The sequence below is a fragment of the Dryobates pubescens genome, chromosome 13 (assembly GCF_014839835.1).
Source record: "Dryobates pubescens isolate bDryPub1 chromosome 13, bDryPub1.pri, whole genome shotgun sequence".
NCBI lineage: Eukaryota > Metazoa > Chordata > Aves > Piciformes > Picidae > Dryobates > Dryobates pubescens.
The window spans coordinates 4741774-4762829 of record NC_071624.1 but is presented as its reverse complement, the minus strand read 5'-3'; the positions used below and the strand labels follow the sequence as shown (position 1 = coordinate 4762829).

General features: G+C 42.6%; 2 protein-coding genes across 9 annotated transcripts in view; both read left to right on the top strand.

The window, feature by feature from the left end:
- The first annotated feature begins 1415 nt into the window (after positions 1-1415).
- Positions 1416-12349, top strand: KLHL24 (kelch like family member 24). Its single transcript, XM_009911364.2, has 6 exons — positions 1416-2402; positions 7245-7429; positions 8552-8670; positions 9631-9819; positions 10228-10416; positions 11520-12349. The coding sequence occupies exons 1-6, from the start codon at positions 1483-1485 to the stop codon at positions 11718-11720; spliced, it is 1803 nt and encodes a 600-aa protein (XP_009909666.1). The 5' UTR covers positions 1416-1482; the 3' UTR covers positions 11721-12349.
- An 8312-nt stretch (positions 12350-20661) lies between these two features.
- YEATS2 (YEATS domain containing 2) overlaps positions 20662-21056 on the top strand; it is a 50712-nt gene continuing 50317 nt past the window's right edge. For all 8 annotated transcript variants that reach the window (XR_008462531.1, XR_008462530.1, XR_008462532.1 and 5 more), the window contains exon 1: positions 20662-20770. The gene's annotated coding sequence lies outside the window, so the exon portion shown is untranslated. The remainder of the gene's footprint in view (positions 20771-21056) is intronic.

Sequence of the window (21056 nt, the reverse complement as noted above, 5' to 3'; positions counted from 1 at the left end):
GAAATGTAGAGCACGCATTCTTTTCTTGCTCTTTGTTAAGATGGTGCCTTTTAAAGGTACTGTGTAAAAACCCTGTTTAGAAAAAGCAAGCTCATTGTGTTCTATATTAAGCGATGACGTAGCCAGCCTTGGTCTGGGTAATTGCAGCTCCAAAGGTGCCGGCACATCAGGAAATGAAATTGCTATGAGGAGCTTCCATTTGCTGACTTTGTAAGTAGGGAATGAAGGAAACTGAATATAACCTCTTGGAAGCATGAATTCCTTAAACTTTAAAATAATTCAGTGCATGTTCCTCCAGACATACAAATAAATATTCCATGTTATGTGGCATGATAGCTACGTCAGGCCCAAGAGGGTGTTTTAACGAGCCTCTTGCAGCCTCTGTATTTTGCTGGACATTGACTCAGTTCAGGAGTGGCAGAAAGTCTTGTTGCTGCTAGGCTGGTTGATCACATTGCCTTCAGTAAGCACTATCTGCAAAATCAGCTTTTTCTTCACCTATGAACTTTAATATTAGCATGTGCTAACATTTGAGTACTTGATTTTTGCAGCTTCAGTGCTCTGGCAATGTGAGCGTGTCCTTGTGAACTTGGGGGAATGGGGTATGCTGTGTATTTGAAACGGGAAAGCGTTTGAGTGACAGGTTCTGCTAACCATTAGTTGCCAGTAACACTTGGGAGAATGGAAAGCCTCCCCATCCTCAGTAAGGTACCTCTCCTTTTCTGTTTTCAGTAGTTTTATACAAACACGTCGTTCTTTCTGCATTACATTTTGAGTACTAGCTGTTTGCATGTATTTTAATTTGAGAATTAGGTTATCAGTGAACTAATTTTTGGATGGTAGGAACAAACAGATTAAAAACTTAGGGTCAAGGTTATTTATTTAATAATGGAGTGTTATTAAACACTACTATTAGAAGACTTCACTATGATGGACTCTATAACAAACATGGAGCTATTTCTTAACTGAATTTTTGTCTTGAAAATTGCAGTCTTTATTTCCCCCCCCACCTTTTGACTTGTGCTGTTATAGTAGTATTTGGAGGCTCCAGCTGAAATAGAATTATGCTGAAAAATGAGAAAAGCCCGAGTTTTGGATCTTTATCCAGGAAATCTTTGGCTTCTGGCAGATGGGTGATACGCTGGAGTCAAGAACTCGTTTTTTTATTATCCTGAACACTGAAGCAGTGCCAGTGATGCTGGGACATTCAGAACTTGCAGTCCATGACAGCTGTTTAGTGGGTGTATCTGACACGTAGCAGGTTGACACTACATTGTTGTTCCCCCCCGTCACACTGTCACCTCTAGTGAAGGTCAAAAGTTGTACCAATTCTTAGCGTGACCAAACAAGTACCTTGTCTAATTCTCCTGATAAAATTCAGACTATACCAGACTGAAGTGTTTTCGTTTTTCAGACTGTAGCACTGCAAAGGAGAAACTCTGCAACTTTTTCTCGATGATTCTATAGCCAACTGATGTAACAATGGTACTAATACTGGGACGCAGACTGAACAGAGAGGAGAGCGGGATACGAGATTCCCCTGCAACCAAGCGGAAAGTGTTTGAAATGGACCCAAAATCGTTGTCAGGCCCTGAGTTTTTTGACTTCTCCTCGGGATCATCCCACGCTGAAAGCATTCTCCAGATCTTCAATGAGTTTCGAGACAGCCGCCTGTTCACAGATGTCATTATCTGTGTGGAAGGAAGGGAGTTCCCCTGCCACAGAGCCGTTCTCTCAGCCTGCAGCAGCTACTTCAGAGCCATGTTTTGCAACGATCATAGAGAAAGCAGAGAGATGTTAGTGGAGATCAATGGCATTTTTGCTGAAGCTATGGATTGCTTTTTGCAGTATGTATACACTGGCAAGGTGAAAATCACGACGGAGAACGTGCAGTATCTCTTTGAAACATCGAGTCTCTTTCAGATCAGTGTCTTGCGTGATGCCTGTGCCAAGTTCCTGGAAGAACAGCTGGATCCTTGCAATTGCCTGGGAATCCAGCGCTTTGCAGATACGCACTCGCTCAAGACACTCTTCACCAAGTGCAGGAATTTTGCTCTGCAAACATTTGAAGACGTGTCCCAGCATGAAGAATTCCTCGAACTGGGGAAGGATGAGCTTATTGATTATATTTGCAGTGATGAACTGGTGATCAGTAAGGAGGAGATGGTGTTTGAGGCTGTCATGCGCTGGGTGTACCGCGCGGTTGAGTTGCGGAGGCCAGTGTTACACGAAATTCTGACGCATGTCAGGCTCCCGTTGTTGCACCCAAACTACTTTGTTCAGACTGTGGAAGTGGACCAGCTGATTCAGAATTCCCCAGAGTGCTATCAGCTGCTGCACGAAGCCAGACGATACCATATCCTTGGCAATGAGATGATGTCTCCCAGAACCAGGCCACGCAGGTGAGGAATTTTTTTTCCTTTATTTGTGTAGGAGAGGGACGTGGGTGGATGTGCAGATGTTTGATATACACATGCCCAGGAAAAAATCTCTTGCAGATCACTTTGTTTTGCATTCTGGAGCCACTGTGGTTACATTTTTGTACTTCCCCATGACATGTGGAGCTCACACGTCTTGGAAGTGTACATAAGTGAGCAGTTTTGCACAGATGACTGTTGCTATGAAATAAACAACTGTTCAGGTAAGTGAAGTTACACTGCCTTGCTAGTAAAATGCTATCCAAAGGTTAGTGTTTGCTAGGTGAGATCTTAAGTTGCTTCATACACCGTTTCTCGAGCTTCTCTTCGTAACAAACCCATGTAAGTACCCGGCATGCTGTGAAGGATATGGCTGGGGACGCATATTCAGAGCATGCATTTGCCACATCACAAACACTTCGTGGATGGAGTAGTACATGGCTTTGTAATAGACCATAAACAGCAGAACAACAGGTTGTTAACTGTAAAGAAACTAAATCTTGCATTTTTAAAGAGCTACAAAGCAGTTCCTGAAGTATTTCATGCTTATTCTATGACAAGAGAGTAATAATAGTTCAGAGTTGGTGCTGCTTAGTAATGTGTTACACAAATAGGTGACTGAAAATGTAAGAAGAAATGAGGAAGAGTCCATTAGTGGCATTTATGAGCAATGGTGGTTATGGTTATTTTTTTCCTGAAAAATATTTTCTCAGTAAAACTCTTAACTCCACATGATAGCTGACATGATAGTTTATTGTTAAGTCCCACTGGTTTAAGCTGTAGTTAGAAAATCATGTTTTCTATTAAGATAATGCAACAATCTGGTCTGGACAAATGGATTGTGTTAGAAGTTACTCCTTTTTTCGTTTACTCTTAGTCATACGTGGTTGCAGTGCAGTTGTCTGTGCAGAGAACTATTTTTTTTTTGGCAGGTGTTAAAGGCTTGCCTACAGGGAGGGGGGAAAAAAAGCCTTGGCAATCATTTGTCCCATCAGTTGGCTTTTGAGCCTTCAATCCTGACATGAGAGAAGAAATCGTCTTAAATGCCACGAAGCCCTGCTGGCAGGTTTTCTAGGCTGTAAGCTGCTGCAGAGAGTCTTTGGAAGCTCTTGGTTCACTACAGTTTGGTGCAGTGGTAGTGACTGAGGCATTTTGTACCCTGAGTCTGGGCCTGAAGGAAAAGGGACTGTGGGATTTCAAACCAAAGACCTTGTTTCATAAGCAGTTGGAGGGGGAGCTGTATCTTGTGGTACTCAGTGTGTTCCTACATTTATTGCTCAATTTGATAAAGCAAATACTTAGACCCACATTCTGTCAGGGTGCATAGCATGTGTGTACTTGAGAATTGAATACCCTTGGTGTAGCATTCCACTTTGTAAGTGCAGTACCTTGCCTGGTACAGGTGGTTTCTGAAGCTGTGGCGAGGATGCTGGCATTTTGTGGGTTTTGGTGGGTTTACCGTTCAGCTTACTAAACTGCACTGTGAATTGAAGTAGGCAGGAAGAAGAGAAGTAATTTATGACAAAAACCCAAAACTGGCTGGCCTCCCAGCAGGAATTTTTTCCCTTTTTCTATATTGCATTCATGGAATAGTTCTTTGTCAGTTTGTTTCTGTTGCCTGTTTGTTTCTGTTGCCTATAGCAAAAAGAGATCCTGTTTTAAAACTGTTACCAGGTCCCCCTTTCCCCATGTTTCCATCACATCTTTCCTGGGCACTGCTGGAGGTTTTGCAGAGGAGAGGACACTAGAGAGCTTTTCTTCTTTTCCTTCCTCCAGTGTCTCTTTTTACATAAACTGTTTCTGAAAGGAGACAGGCTGCAGATCAGAAATTCCCACAGCAGTGCTTTTGCTGAAACTTCTGGAAATGGTGATTCCGTGTATGGTTATGTGTGCACCTACGGGTGAAGAGCGTTCTGCCCGTGGTTTTTAAAAGAACAGTGTCAACTCCAACTTAGTTGTGTGGGGTTTTTTTCCCTTTTTGAAGCCAGGGAAGTATTAACTGAAGTAAACAAAAGTTTAAATGCGGCACAAGGGCTGCTTGCTTGCTCTTTTCCCACTAGGCATGGTTGACAAATGCAGGACTCTTAGAGCTTTTGAGTTACATACTTGCAACGACACAGTGACATCTTGAGGTTGTCTCTCATGCTCCTTCTAAATCTCTCGTCCTCTGCTGACTGTGTTGCCCAGCAGAGCTCAGAAGGAGAACAAGCAGTGAGCAGCAATACATTTATATAGAAAAGCAAAACAGGTTCTTCCTAGTGTATGCTTTGAATTGTCTTCAAATTTTCATGTACCTGTGGATACCTCAATGACACAGTTTCTGTTAAGCTCTTGGGTAACAATATAGGAGTGTTCTCTCCAGGTAGAAGTTACTGCATCTACACATTTTAACATGTCCTTCTTGATTGCTTTTAGAAAGTTTTAATGTAATCCCCATATTTTTGCCCCAAGGAGATGGGTTTGATTTCACTTTGCTCTCTGCATCTCATTTACTACTCAAAAGTGAATTAACAGGGGGAATAAAAGGAATGATTTACCAGAATTCATGTAATTTGTCTCCCAAACTTCTAATGTTGAGTGTAATCTGTTTGAGCTGCTGAAAGTTCTGCTTAGCTGACACTGTGCTGGTTGCCATTCTTGCCCCTTCTAAAGGTCTTTATGTACCTCTGGACCCCTTGGACCTGCTGTTTGGAATGCTCAGGGTTATATGATACTGACAGCTGTCTTCATGCCCTCTCTTCTGTTTTATGCACTTACTGATGACAGGATGTGTCCTGGAATATCTCTCTGCTGCCAGCTCTAGCTCACCTTGGTTGCTTTTCTTACACTGGCTCCTCTGAGGCATACAAGGAGGGTTTTGAGTGCCACTGATGGCAATCACACCTTTCTCTAATGTCCATTCAAATATCTCCTTAGTTCTTTTCTGGAATTAGCCTCTGTCTGTATGTTTGCTTTGTGATTCACAGGCACTAACATGTTGAGGATGTTTTGAGGATTTTGTGGGTTTGAAATATGTATAAAATTATTTTCTTTAAAGAGCCAAACTCCATCATAGCAATTCATACAGCTCTCTCTGATCAAGGATTTTTGAGTTTTAAAATAAAGGTGGATAATCTGCTACAGGAAGCTTTTCAGTAAGTAAGGGGATGCCTTGATTCCAATCTAGAAAGTAATCAGACAAACCTCCTCTGTACATATGGTTAGCTAGTCTATTTGGACTTGCTTCTAAAGCAAATTATGAGATTAACATCTTGCTTTTAAGGAAATTGCCTTTCTGGGTAATGCTTTGCTGGCCCTGGAACTTGCCTTCCCTTACCCTTTGAGAGATTCTTTTCAGAGTTGTTCCTCAGAAAAGCAGAAACCAGTAAATATATAGAAACCAGGAATGAGCATGACTTTAAAGCTGAGAGCTGAAGAATTTCAGCAGCCTAGTTGAGGTGTGTAAGTGTGCTCCCTCAGAGACACATCTGTGTTACACAGCCTTACAGAACGCTGTCGTTTAGCCTTGTCTTGGCCTTTCTAAAGTATTCTGAGTAGACATATATATATAGTGTGTTTACATTATGGTGTGTGGTGACAAGGAGATAGAAGGCTGACTGGTTTTATTCCTGATGTTTCAAAACAGGGAAAATATCATCAGGATTTATAGGTTAATATGTGGATAAGTTAACATGTTAGGAATTTTGAGGCAGGTCCTGTAACTTTTATCTCAGAGGCAGTCATAAGTTCTTTGGGTTTTTAAAGAGGGCTGTAGTACTGTGCAGTGGTATGAATGAGATGTTCTTTCATAGTGGGATCAAAGTTAAAACAACAAAAAGGCTTAACAAAAATGAAGGAATTCTTGCATTCAATTTTACTTGATAGACAGCAGTCCTTGGGATAGCTGCATCAGTGTAAAATCCTTTCACCTAAAAATGCCCTGGAAAGTTTTTTAGTAAATGCTTTAAAGGAATCATAAATTTGAGAGGATGAATCAAAGTTGTTGGTAGTTTGATTTGCACATCAAAAGGTGGTTGGCTGATTCTCTACATTTAAATGTGAATTAACATACTACAAGTTTTGCTATTCCTGTGACTATAAAATGTAATGCAGAAGCGTCAGGTTAGTAGAATGAGTGTTTGGAATGGACTTTAAAGCCTTATTTGTGTACATTGAAGACTGTATAATGCTTGGTTTTTTCATGTTAACATTTAGTTTCTGGTTTAGGCTTCAATTTTTATATCAGCATTCAGCATTTCAGCGTTTCCTTCTGTGACTACAGTTGTTTTGTCCTAACTGTGCATTGGCTGTAAAGTCTCTCTCTTTTCCCTTTCACGATGCCTTCAGCTTTTTGGTTTAGGTTATTTCCTGAAAAAAAATTACTTCTGCAGTATTTAAGCCATGTAAAGTATTGTGAATTTTGTAAAATCTGGGGGAGGGGACATGGGGACTGGTTTCATTGTGAAACAAATTACTCATTGTCTCGGGCCTTGTTTGAACTCTTCGTGTACAGGGAGATATGAGAAATAACAATATTAGAGTAAGGGATTTCTGCATTGCTTAATTGCTTGACTTTTGCATGGAATGTTGTGCAGTGCAACTCCAACACGGATCACTCCTTGGTGTGGTAACCTGCTGTGTAATGAGAAGGCTGAAACAGTGTGGAAAACCTCTTACCTGTTTGCTAAGTGACTCTTTATTCAATATTTTGTCTTTTTTTTTTTCCCCTATAGAAATTAATGCCAGAGTAAATTTTCCCATTTGCACAGTTTTGAAGACAATGTTGCTTGGCCTCCACGTAGTAATAAATATCTTCTACATCTTAGTTTTCTGTGTTCCCTGTTTTAGATCAACTGGTTATTCTGAGGTGATAGTTGTTGTTGGAGGCTGTGAACGAGTTGGAGGGTTTAATTTGCCATACACTGAGTGCTACGATCCTGTAACAGGAGAGTGGAAGTCACTGGCTAAGCTTCCAGAGTTTACCAAGTCTGAGTATGCAGTGTGTGCTCTACGGAATGATATTCTTGTTTCAGGTGAATAATCCTAAAAAAAATAAAGACTTCTTTCTTTCCTTTGTTGTTTGTTGGTTTGGGGCTTTTGTTTGTTTTTAGCATGGTAAATCTTCGTACAAGTTCAGCTGAAAATCACTTTCTGATGTAAATGGTGAACACCAGATCCAAACCAATCTTACTGCAGACAAAAGTGTGTTCTGGGATTTTTGTTTAGTATGTCCATTTTGTTTAGGATGTCAATTGTACTTAAAAGATTGTTATGGTGGTTAGGTGTGCTGCTTTAAAATAGAGTAGTGGCCTGGTCTGCAGCAGCAGTTGGAAAAATTGCATGCAGAAAATCCAAGCAGCCTTTTCCCAGCAGCATTTTTCTCTGCTTCAAAATGCGCTGTGTGCTGGTTGAAGACACCAGTTGCCTAGGAGCACTGCAGCACTGGTACGTTGCTGGGGACTCTATGGCTGCCGAGACTCCAAAGGAAAAGCAGTTAAAGCTGCTTCTCATTGTGGGAATGTAAAATGGAAACTCCTTTTAGCATCCGTTTAGGGCTCCTTTTATATCAGCCTTTCACAGTGAAGTGAGCAATAGACAGAGGGTTTTAAACAACTCTCCTTCAGCCTTTTAGCAAGTGCAAATTGTGGGGTCCAGCTGATGGTTTAGCCACCAAGCCCCCCCACATGCTGGTTTAACCAAAGGGGTTGTCCTCTCACATGGTGGTACCTCTGTCACTTGAACAAAAGGTAATGAAAAGGAGGTGAATGCACAAACCAGAGAGGTATTGGGGAGGTGCCATGAGGCACAGGAGCTGTTACGATTCTGAGTGTCTCATTCAACCCCTAACATTACTGTGATCCAGGTAATGACACTAAAGGAGATCTGAAGAGCACAGGCAAAAGTCATTAAAATGCATTCCAGAAATAATCTAACGTGATCTCAACTTGTTACTGGGAAAGCACACAATTAAAGTCACTTGCTTGGTTTTTCAGTGTTTGAAATCTGCTGAAACTGACTTTCTCCCAAGATACAGATAGGCTTTTATTTCACATGAGAAGGATACAAAGTTTTCATTGCTCACCATGGAATGTTAATAGTTGAATTTCTCATTCAATAATGAATTCATTCAAATGGGCATCCTTTTGTTTATAAAGGTGGAAGAATTAATAGCCGGGATGTTTGGATTTATAACTCTCAACTTAACATTTGGATCAGAGTTGCCTCCTTAAATAAAGGCAGATGGCGTCATAAAATGGCTGTTCTTCTTGGTAAAGTAAGAGAAGTATATTTATCTTTTTGTGTAGTGGAAATACTTGTATACAAGAAAACATATTTAGTATTTCATGTTTCTTATCTGATAATTAAAAAAAATACATATTCATGTAGAAAAAATACTTTAAACATTTTTGCTCTTTGTCATTCAGACACTATCCGTGGACATGAAAATCTTGGTACTCGGTGTGGTTTTGCTTGTTTGTTTCTTTTGGGGTGGTGGTGGGGTTTTGGTCACTGAAGTGTCTTATCCCCAAGAAGTTCTTTTAGTTGGTGTTTGAAATTAACCAAATGTGCTGTGAGGAAGTGGAAGGTTTTGCAGTGTTTTGAAAGCATATATTCCTTAACACAAAATCAGGAGCTAGCTGCGATCAACCTACCCATGGGGATTCCATTAAAAGCTCAGGAAATGTGCATGTGGTGTCCCTTGGACTCCTTAGAGATGAGACTTGCAGCTGGAGGGAAACTTGGAAGAAGGTAAAGACAACTCATAATGAGCGCTCTGCTTAAATATGAGAGAAGCAACAGGAAAGAAAAGTTGACAATCTGAGAGGAGGGAGTATTTCTTTAGGCAAGTAGGAAGAAGGTGAAACACAGAAAAGCAAAGGTAAATTCAGATGGACCTTTGCTGCTGCAGTTGCTGAAGGCAACCTGTAAAAGAGAAATGCAGAGAAGTGTCCTTTATAACAAATGCCATTCAACTAGGAAGCTTCTTTCTCAGGATCAGTAATACTGTGCTTTGGACATGTGTTTGCATTGTTAGTCCACATGTGACTAAATGGAACTCTCCAGGGAGTTTTTACCTCTGGGTATGGTCATCTTCCTGTGTATACATTTAAAAAGCAAGGGAAGTATCCCTTCACAAACCTACCAAATTAGGATTCTTGCAGCTTTAATTTTTAGTTAAACACAGTAACTCCTTCAAAAATGAAATGATGATAATTCTCACCACTCTGCACAGGTGTATGTTGTTGGAGGATACGATGGGCAGAACCGCCTCAGCAGCGTAGAGTGTTACGATTCCTTTTCTAACCGGTGGACAGAGGTGGCTCCCCTTAAAGAAGCTGTGAGCTCTCCAGCAGTCACCAGCTGTGTGGGCAAGCTCTTTGTGATTGGAGGTGGTCCTGATGACAACACGTGTTCTGACAAGGTCAGTTAATTGTATTTGATTGCATCTTCTCTCCGCGGTAAACAGTACTGCCGGTTTGACAGTAGATCAGATAGAGATCTGTTTTGCTGAACGGAGTATGGAATTATTATAGCACCAATGATCCAGAGTAGAAAAGGTTAACTCTAATACTCTTACTGTGTACAGTCATGGATATTATATTTGCTTCACAAGTTCTGTGAATTCTTTAAACCTGACATGAAGGAAAATAATGTTGAATACATTGCATATGTAGCCATTATTGATATAGGGACCTATGTGCTGACCTTATTTTGAGGGGGAGAGACTGCCCACCAGGTACTGTTTCCTTAACTCTCCTTGTACAATGTGTGTGGGTGTGCCAGGTTATTTCAGTTAGGCTTTTAGTCTGAAATGCATCTTTGTTTCCAGGTTCAGTCTTACGATCCTGATGCTAATTCTTGGTTGCTCCGTGCAACTATCCCTATCGCAAAACGATGTATCACAGCCGTGTCTTTAAACAATCTGATCTACGTTGCTGGTGGGCTTACCAAAGCAATATACTGCTATGATCCAATTGAGGACTACTGGATGCATGTACAGAATACATTCAGCAGACAGGTAATTAACACTAAAAGACCTGTAGACATCTGTATTGTTTTTTTCACATGAACATCTTGGCATGAAATAAATCTCTGATTCCAGTCTTGCTTTACTTCATCTATATAATTGAAAGCATCACAGAAGAGGAAGTGTCTGAACCAGTAGCTTTTCAGCTGTCACTGTTAGCCAGTCCAGGCGTTGTTTGGTTAGTTACTGTTGGAGAATAGCATAATAGTGTCATGGGTGATGCTTTAATTGTGTAGCAATTGATCTGTTGTCAAGTTCTGCTGCATGTTTTAATTTAGGCTGAAGATAGTAATTGTCTTATTATTGATAAAAGCCTTTCAATGTAACACAAAATATTGATGGCTGCTTTTACAGTGTGAAAAAGCCCCACTGCAGAGCATAGAAAGTGTCTGACTTAAGCAACAAGAGGTATATCACTTCCACATCTGGAACACTGAGCAGAGTTTAAAGATGTGTCCCCTTGGTGCTAAAGTGTGTGTATGTCATTTTTTCCCTGTGTTTTTTAAAGCATCAGTCACACAGATGCCATAGTCTAGTCGTGTTCTGGCTTTTCCTCTTCCTCTGTTTTGATTCTATGTTTTCTCTTTAACTGAACATTTTATCCCTGCCTGCTTTAAAGGAAGAAAAGAAATCCTCTAAGTAAGACATAATGCTGTGTTTTCCTTATGCATTCTTTCTTTTGCTCTCCCCTCTTCACATCCCTCTTCTTTATCTGTTGCTCCTCTAAGGTCCTCCTCCTCCTTTCCATTTCTTGCATTAACAGTATCTGCTGAAAACCTTAGCTTTGTTCTCTCCCCCTGTCCTCGTCTCAGGCGTTTAAATGGTAAATGCAGTGTTTGTCTGTGTTCTATCGCATCCCTTGTCTGAGCTATGTGTAGTGAAGGCTTAGACCTGGCAGAGTCTTTCCTGTAGGACTGTGTTGCTGCTTTGCCCAGCGAGTGTGCTTTATGCGTAGGCCCTTTCAGGAGAGGATAGTACAGGCCAGTCTGCCTGCAGGTGGGAGTCACAGTGCTGTCCTGCCCTGGGGTAGGCATGCAGGAATGGAAGTTTTGGTTTTCAAATAATCATGTATTCCTTTGTGTGTTCTTAAACAGGAAAATTGTGGTATGTCTGTTTGTAATGGAAAAATCTATATCCTTGGTGGAAGACGAGAAAACGGCGAAGCCACAGACACTATTCTCTGTTACGACCCTGCAACGGGCATTATCACAGGAGTGGCAGCCATGCCCAGGCCAGTATCCTACCACGGCTGTGTGACCATACATAGATATAATGAAAAAGGCTTTAAACTGTAATCTTTTTCCTGAAAAAAAAAGAAGATGATGGCATGAATGAATCCAGTGGTCTGCTGCAACACAGGCTTTTTAAAGATTCCTGGAGTGGGAGAATCCCCTTTCCCTGCCTAAGTGTCATATGAAAACTATATCCTGTGCCTTTAGATAAAGGGTTAATTTAACTTGCAAAACGAGACTACAAATCTACACGGTAACCAGAGGGCAGTTACATTTGCTGTGGCTCTGATACAGGAGCAGTAACAGTACATTGTACTGGTGTTCAGAAAGTTTGCCCTATGTATGAGATCTGTAATGAAAATCTTGGAAGCTTTTTGGGGAAAGTGCCTTCACAAGCATTTGTGTCTGTGTCCTGAGAAGCTGTATCTGCAAGGTGTTTCAGGTTCTGCTAATTGGAAAAATAGATAGACAAGGAAATGTCAAAGAATGATTTAGGATAATTGCCTACAGATCAAAAAAATGCCTATATCATTTGTAATTCATAGCTTATTATTCTTACAAGCAGATTGCTTGCCTCAACCAAGTGGATTTTATGTCAGATCATGCATGGTTTGGAATTAAAAACGACCACAAAAAAATAACCAACCACAAAAAAACCCCAAAACACACTGCAGACCTTGGAATCCTTGGGTAACACGTTTTTGTGAAGGAGAAGCTGGTGCTTCAGTGAGCTACTGCAGCACACTGCAGTGATGACTGTACCTTAACACTATGGACTTCATTCATAGTGAGGCTACATGTTCATCAGAAGTACAAGGCTGCGTGACATGGAAACCTAGTGACTGCTGGGGTGCAGGCAGCTGTGAAGCAGATCTGGAATCCCAGTTTTTAAGTTTTTGAAAGTATGCCTGGAGTCTGAAAGTTACTGGGTTGGCTCTTTGGTCACTGTGAAGTATCTCTAAACCATCCAAGGAATAAAGGGTGATGAGTCCTGGATTCTTCCGCTTTTGTGAATCATCTGGTCATAGGAGGTAGGGACTTGGGTTGCTTATCAATTGTTTTTTTGGATCTCTCATCTGCAGATGGCAGAGTACCTGCCAAGGATTTCTTGGCCTTTCTTCAGACAATCACTTATTCTGGTACAGTTAAATTACTGTATAAGCTGCCTGGTCATAGATAAGAAATTCTGGAAAGGTCCCTCCTGTCACCAGAAAATTCTGTGGGCTGTCCATGTAGCCATATGAGGCAACTCCCACATGTTATGGATAATTTTGAAGCCTAGGACCCTGTGTGTACACCTGGGTTTGTTTGTTTGTTTGTGGGGGTTTTTTGCTGGTTGGTTGTTTTTGTTTTGTTTTAAAGTTAAAGGTATTTTTAAGTCCTCCCTGTATTTCTATACTAGGTCTCTTTATTTCCAGGATGCAGTTGTGTAGTTGAGGCACAAGTTCATAAAAAATGAAATAGCACTTGAGAGTAGGAAAATGAATAGAATTGTCTGCGTACCAATTTCCTGTTAATCACCAAAAACCTCAGGAACTGCCTTTCAAAGGAATTCTGAGGACAGCAGCCAGTAGGGAAGCTGGTCAGTGCCAGGGCAAAAAAAAAAACCAAACAACATAAGGCCCCTGGAGAAACGGCCCTGGCCTCAGGATTCTGGCCTCCCTGCTTGCTCAGGAGGGTGAAAACAAGCACCATCTCTGGAATGCTGTTTGTTCCATTGGACTTTCTTCATCTGTTTTCCCAGAGTATTTCTTCATGACATGGAAATTCTGACCCTCAGTGAAGCTATGCCAAACTGGGAGTCATCATTTTCAGCAACATATGGTCATGACTTTCAAAGAGCACTGGGAGCTGCACTTTGATACATTCACTCAAAACCTCAGGAAAGGACACAAATTTCAGTTTCTGGCTGAATACCAAACACTGCTTTGTATGTTACAAATACTCATAAAATACACATTTCTGCCTATCAGTGATGTCATTAGGAGTCAGTCACATTGCCCTAAAAAGAAAGTCCTCCTAATGGTGGACAAATGCATCAGATAAATTAATCCTTTTCTAAGTGCCTTCTGTTTCTGCCCATCAAGTGTTACTTCAACAAGGTAATTTCAATACCTGTGAATAAGGTCCCTTGATAGCAATGGGAATTGCTCAGTAATGATGTTCTGTACATAACTTGTGCCATCAGTGTAAATGGAACTGTAAAACATGACAGCACTTCATGAGGATGCCATTTGGAAAATACTCTCCTTGCCTTTCATTTCCTTTGTATCAAGACTTGTAATGCCGATTGTCATGCTAAACTGTTTTAAAACATTCTTTATTCTGTAGGTGTAAGCCAGTGTCATTTATGTATAGGTATCTTTTAATCTGTGTTCATAATACTGCACTGCTCTGTAAATAACAAAGATCCTGCTTTCTGTGGTTTTGAAGACTCATTTTATAGTTATCTTTTCTTAACAAATTATGTACCGTTACTTATTACTTTGAAAATGACAGTGTCTAATGAACCAGTAAATGCAGAAATGTAGATGTAGAAGAAAATCTCTGCTCACAGCTCTTGAGAAGCCTGAATTCAGTGCTGAACAGTTAGGTGTGGAGCATTGCTAAGATGGCAGTTACTCATGCAATGATTTCCGTAAAACAAGCAGTGATTTTTATTTCTTTTTCTTGTTTACTCTGTAAATAATTTGTATTTACAGCCTGCTGTGTTAAAGCAATTATTTTTTGATGTACTAGAAAAGAAAATTCAACTTTGGTTTAATGAAATGTACCATTTTTCTAGAAGGATGCTTTAATTGCATTTTAAATGCATGGAAATTGCACTCCTGAGCCACCTGTTCTCCAATGCATTTCACTTAAATATAGATGAGTCCCAAGATTAAAACTCTCAGTGTCTTGCAGATCTAGCTGCTTGCAGTTTACGGGCTTGAGCAGCAAATTGGGTTTCTATGTCTCAGCTAGGAGAGAAAAACGATTTGTATCATCTAGTAGAATCAACAGTTGTCCATCACAAATGGTGAGAGGTTTGGTAGCTTTTAAGTGAAGACACCTGCACAAAGGCATGGGCAAAGGGCTCAAGTATCTTCAAAGTCACACCTAAAAAACAAATTCTAAGTCATCCATTATTTTACTTCACTAAACAGGTAATTGCCTTTTAAATATTTTAAAAGTAAATTAAAGGTTTTCCTTCTCCATTTTGGTGTCCATGTGATGAATTGCATCTTTCTCTTCAAAAGAAAGTTGATGTTTCCCTGCAGCCTGGCTTTCAGGGGGCTCTGGATATATAACTTCAGTTATTGCCTTATAATGCAGCCTATAGCCTTCCCCTTTTAAATACATGACATGTTTCCCTCCCTTTACAGCCATCAAGCTTGTAACAATGCTTGGTAATCGTTCAGTTTTACTTGTAGACTCCTTTCTTGGTCATGCTTATGTAGACATAATTTGAGGGGTCTCTTCCATTTGTACCATCACTATGTGCCTGGTGTGCTTTTTGAAGACGGGCACCAAGGGTCCAGAGCTGTACTGTTACGTTTTTTAAGTGGCACCAATGCAGTTCTCGTCAAAGACTGCTTCTGTTGCTATTCTCTGAAGCACACATAGCTAATGCAGTTTGTTGATATGGACCCTTACCATAATTTACTCAAGCTTTTTAAATGGTAAATTTAAATGCAAGTTTTTGAGAGAGGCTGATGATGTAGGGAAAGGGGAGTGCTTGCTGTGATAGAAGCTCAGAGGAAGCTGAGTTCACTACATTATCTTAGGCAATTACTCAGTTTATCCTGCTTTTGTTTGATTTGAGCTGCGAGGACAAAACAAGCAGCACTCCCACTCCCTGTGAGTTCAGGTTTCCCTCTTGCTCAAAGCACAGTAGTGTACTGGAGCTGTCAACTTGCAGTGGTTGGGCAGAACAGTGAATTTACTCGAGTTCCATAGAGATAGGAGAAACTCCTTGGGGCACACTGAGGTGGCAGGAGGAAATGCAGAGCACTTGGGGTTTGTGCATTTGTCTGGGCTTGCTGAAACCAAGACATTGTGGGTGCTCATTAGTTTGCAGAAACACAGGTGGTAAAAAAACTTCATGTTTGTCAACTTGCTGAACTCAAATGCAGTGACGAAGGTGCACTTACGTCACAGTCCTCCAGTGGCAATGTTCAGGAAAGCCAAAGGTTCGTTGTTTCTAATTGCCTAACTAGGCAAGTGTATGTATTTTGGTTCTTTTACCACTGAGGATGGCAAAAGCTAATTCCAGAACGTGAAACTTAGATTATGAAACTCAATAGACTTATCACTGTGAGGCAAAATGAATGTTTTCATCTGAATGTAATCTTGTGGAAACAAAGTACAAATGAAATGGTTTGTTGTGCCTTGTTTAAAAAGCTGAGCAACGTATACTCAGGAGTCTACAAGGTAAGCTGAGATTTTAAAGCAGAAATTAGCTGTCTGGCTGGGGGCCCAGCAGTGGGGCTTTTTTTCCTGTATACCCAGCACACAAGTTTCTTTAGTGTTGAATTATTTCAGGTGGTGTTAATAAATGTGGATCTTGCTCTCAGTTTATAACAATTGTGTCAGTGCTGTGAGCATTGCCACAGAACAGCAAGCAGCCTCCTGCCAGCCCCAAACCAGATGTGTGAATCACATTCTCTGTGTGTATCACATTCTCTGTGTGTGTGATGCCTTGCATCAGCTCTGTTATGCATAAGGTCACGTTACTCACAATGTATGGCTCTGATAACTACTGTCTAAGAATGCTATTTACAGCAATGTGTTTTCCACTGCAGTCCTCCACCCTGTGCTCATATATATCTGTACCTGTGAGTAATTTTCTGCTCATTTTGTGATTATGCTGTTATAAGTAATGCACATTAAAGCCCCTCTGTACAGTGTGTTGATAATGTAATTACAGCTTGCTTTGTGGTATTAGTTTCAAAGAAAATAATGTCTTAATTTTGAAAATACCTGTGCCTTGAGTTTCACCTGTATTTTTATCTGCTGTGAAAAAGAGCTTGGATTACTTCTCCCAGTTTATCTTCATCGAGCTTGGTCTTACTGTCCAGACTGTTGATGTCCTCCTCAAAGAAATAAACCTTGCCACTCACTGACTAGAATAGTTAAACCTCTTGTTTAGAGGATGCCTAGAGTGCTTCCAGTGCTATGGCAGATTTAGTCTAGGGAAATCAGCTTTTGGTTTGGGTTTTTTTCTTTCCCTATTTTTTGTTCCTAGCACTCTTCAGTGACAAAGGATTTGAGTTCAGATAGGACTTCCTGTCCTTATCATGTACAGTTTCTCGTTTCAGTCAATAGACTCCAACACTTCCAAACACTTCCAACTTGTCAGCCATGAACCTCTTGTTCAGTATATGCAACATGAAGCAATAATATGGTGCAGCACAGCAATAAGCAAATCAAGAGACCTGAATGTAATCTACTGTTACTAACTTTGTCAGTGTAAATGCTGGACCTATGAGTCATTCTCCTTTTGGTGCACCTGTAGCAATTTGGACTTAAGACTAATAGGAGCTACTTGGCCCTGGAAAGAGAATTTACCTCCTGAACTGTTAATTCAGATGATATTTTATCTTCACCTGAAATCATGTTTTGCCTTTCCTTTTTTTTTTGCTGAGGAAAACAGCAGTTCATGTTACTCCTTTATTTACTGAAACACAGAAGGCATAGTTCCACAAAGGGCCGATCATTGTCTTTGAGAATGACTTGGTACAGCAGAAAGGACATCTGAACAAGACAAGTGCAGACCACTTCTGTGTGCCAGAGTCAATGTAGCATTATCTAACATTAAGGTCTTCAGGTTGTGCTGACAGTAGAAAAAGTGATTTGTAGCACAATTGCAATAGCAGCTGTTATATTTAAATATATTTCTTGCATAATTCTTTGACAGTTTTTTAAAGTTCAGTGTACCTAATAAACATTTGCCTTTTGAATAGTTCACTGTGTTTTATTTAGGCTACGAAAAGTACCAGGGGGGTGGCTTGATGGTGCGCAGATGAAGCTTCTTGGGTTTATTCTGGGTCATTTAACTTCAGTTCTGCCCCTTTGCAGTCTCTGTATCTATCCATCAATCCATTCCTCTGTCTCCCAGTCCAGGTGTTTTATTTTCCCTGTTCTGATTATGGAACTTAAAATTGACATGAATAAAGGCTGTTGATAAGGTGGTGCTGAAGAGTAAGTTTAGAATGGGAGAAATGATAAAGCAGGGGTTGGGATGTGAAATACGGGTTAGTCCTGGGTATTGCATCAGGGAAAGGATGTGAACTGACATAGAAGACAAAACTAGCGTGGGAAATTGGGAAAAGATAACATAATGCTAGGAACAGGCTGTCTGGGGTGGGGTGGAGTTTCCCTCTCTGGAGATACTCAAAACCCACCTGCATGCATTCCTGTGTGATCTGGTATAGGTGATGCTGCTCTGGCTGGGGGGAGGACTAGATGATCTTTCAAGGTCCCCTCCAGCCCCTAATATTCTGTGATGGTGACTAGCAGCAATACAGGTTGGAAAGAATCCTATAGAAAGTTTATTCTCCCAAAATGAGCTACTTGGATATCTTGAGGTCCCATTTGCAGATGGTAGAGTTATGGTTCAGATTGTAATGGGAGCGGGGGGTGGGGGAGGGGAGGCTGCTGCAGTTGAGCTGATACCAAGTATTTGGTTTAGTACTGGTTTTACAGATTTCATCCTTCTTTTCTAGTGGAATACTTGCTCTTGGTTTCTCTTCCCCTGACATGCATTCTGTATCTCAGACCTAGAACTTGCCTTTCCTGTAAACCTAGTGTTGCCTTCTTGCCCAAAACATTTCTTTTAGACATTGACACAGTCCAATACAGCTTTCATAGCTTTGTTCTGTAGCCCACCACTGAGATACAGTCTGTATCACAATTCTATTCCCTGTGTCATGTATTCAGATGTGGAATGTTCTGGACACACCAAAATAAAGCCTAAGCAGCCATGATGTTAAATGTGCTCTCTTCCTCTCACAGAGAAATAAAGAGCAAGCAGCTTTTTGTAGAATTGGTGCCAGACATTCTGTATTTTAATTTAACTTAAATGGATGTGATGGTACTGCTATGACTCTTTCTTTAACCTGCAGCTTTAAGATACAGAAAACAAGTAGCTGTACTTTCTGCAGCTTGGAAACAACCCCTGCACAGAGATGAGAGTCTATGTTGTGGTTTTGAGGTACATAGTGATTTTCAAACACCTTTTAACATGAAGTACAACCTGGCAAGCCAACAGCGTCTGCTGCAGTTCTAAAGTATGGCCAGGCTTGTTTACAGCAACCAAGTGGCTCTTGCTCTAGTGCCAAAATTAACTTATGACCAAGTTCAGTGCTTGCAGAAGTTTACTTTCCTGAAAGAATTAATGTGGTCTGAAAGGGAATCCACAGACTGGAAATATTTTAGAGGGCTGGGAGCCCATCTTAAGGCATCCAAAGTCTTAAACATGTCAGCAATGTTTTAACAGCCTCTTCCTCTTTCCATTAGGCAGGAAAAGGGAAGAAAATAAAACTGAACTACATTATATACATACATTTTCTGATGAGCATGATGGAAATTTGAGTACAAGAACAGCCTCCATCCATTTGCCATAGCTCACTTTTGTTTCTTGCTGAAGTCAGAAAGCTGTTGTTGCGGTAGTGGCCCTGAATCAATAGAAAAAGAGGACTTCAAGGACTAAGTATTCAACATTGAGCATACACTTACTAATTAGTGGCCTCATAAATAAGTCTGTAAAGAAATGTGTGAGCAGGACATTAATTGAGGCTCATGTGTGAGCTGTGGGACTACCACAGACCAAAGCACTATGCCATTATCTGCACCTGACAGAGGGATTGCAGCCTGGCCTAAACCAGACACAAACTGGGGTGCCAGCTACACTAATTTGGGTAATTTTAGTGCCAATTTGACAGTCTACAAACGAGGGGAGAGTAGATATGGTATAAGGCTTGTTGGAAGTCTACCGTTAGTGACATCAGTGCAAGAACTCCCATTCATGAACCCTGCGTGCACAAGAGGCACAGGCAGGCCACGACTGCCATCCCACCCGCGGGGGCCTACGATGCTCCCGTGCACTTCTGCGCTGTTTGGATCCTGCAGCTAGGTCAGCCCATGCCTCACCACTTGGGGTGGTGGGCTTTGGCTCATCATCGTCCTTTCACTGAGTATCTGCTGTATTAAAACGTCTTCCTCCAATTTCACAAGGTTATTGCATCCAGTTAAATCAGGATTAGGCTACTCCGTTAATATATCTAACGAGAAATATTCCCGTGTGGCTAAACGCGGATTTTCCTGGTGCGAGGGTAAATGGCTGCCCCACCGACCCAAACAATCTCCGCAGACCCTGCCGGACAGAGGCGCGGCCGGGACTCCGGTTCCACTGCCTTTGCCCGAGAGCCCTTTCTCCCCTCTCCCCCTCGCCCGGCCCGGCCCGGCCCCTCGCTGTTCTCCGCCTCCTCCCGGCGAGGTGACACCTGCCTGCAGTGGCAGGTGCGGACCCCCTATTGGGGCTGTCTTCGGGCCCCGGCCCGCCCCTTCGCCGCTGTCCGCCTGCGCGGGCCCCGCCCCGGCCGCTGACGGGCAGCCAGGCACACGGCCCTGCGCTCATGGCGGCGGCGCTGCTGTCGGTGGCGGCGGGACGGGGCGGCGGGGGCCGGCGCTGACCCCCCCCCCCGGGGCGCGGTCGGGGACGGCCGGTGCCGGGCGGCGGCGGTGCCGGGCGGCGCGCGGCGGGGCGCGGGTGAGCGGCGGGGCGGGCGCGGGGGGAGGGGGAGGAGCGCGCGGCCGCGGCGGCGGCTTTGTGTGCGCGGGCCGGGGGAGGGGAACGGCGCCGGGCACGCACGTGGGCCCTGCCGCGCGGGCTCGGCCCCGCCCCGGGGCGTCCCGGCACCGGCCCGGCCCGGCCCTTTCCCGTCCTGGTCGCGGCCTCGGCGTTACTTGACGTCCCGGCGGGGCGCGCCGGCGGCCGCTGTCGCTCCCGCTGCAGCGGGGCCGCGCAGGGGTGCGGAGCAGCTGCCCCGTCCCCCTGGAGGCGCCGCGCCGTCACCTCGCCGTGAGGAAGCCCAGCAAGGACGCGGGTCGGTGCCGAAGTACCTGTGCAGGTGAGGCCACGGTGTCTCGCCATGTCTCTGGAGCGCCCAGCTTGGCCATGCGGAGCGTTCCTCGTCCCGAGTGACAGAAGTGGCTGTGCTGAGCGAAAGCTCCCATGGTCACTCATCAGAGCACAGCCGGTGCCTTCTGCATCCCAGCACGGACATCGCTGGCAGCAGGACGCAGGAGGCTTTTGACTTCAGTGGGCAGTGGTTTGCCAGAGCATCACAGTTCTGGTTGTGCACACGTGGGGCTGCAGGGCTCAGGAGGCATTTGAAGCTCCTGACCTACAGAATG

Bases quoted from the DNA above. Each gene is read 5' to 3' on its own strand.
- KLHL24 (XM_009911364.2), top strand. From the start codon at position 1,483: ATGGTACTAATACTGGGACGCAGACTGAACAGAGAGGAGAGCGGGATA. The intron at 8,671-9,630 runs GTAAGAGAAGTA...CACTCTGCACAG, and splicing joins TGGCTGTTCTTCTTGGTAAA to GTGTATGTTGTTGGAGGATA. The intron at 10,417-11,519 runs GTAATTAACACT...GTTCTTAAACAG, and splicing joins AGAATACATTCAGCAGACAG to GAAAATTGTGGTATGTCTGT.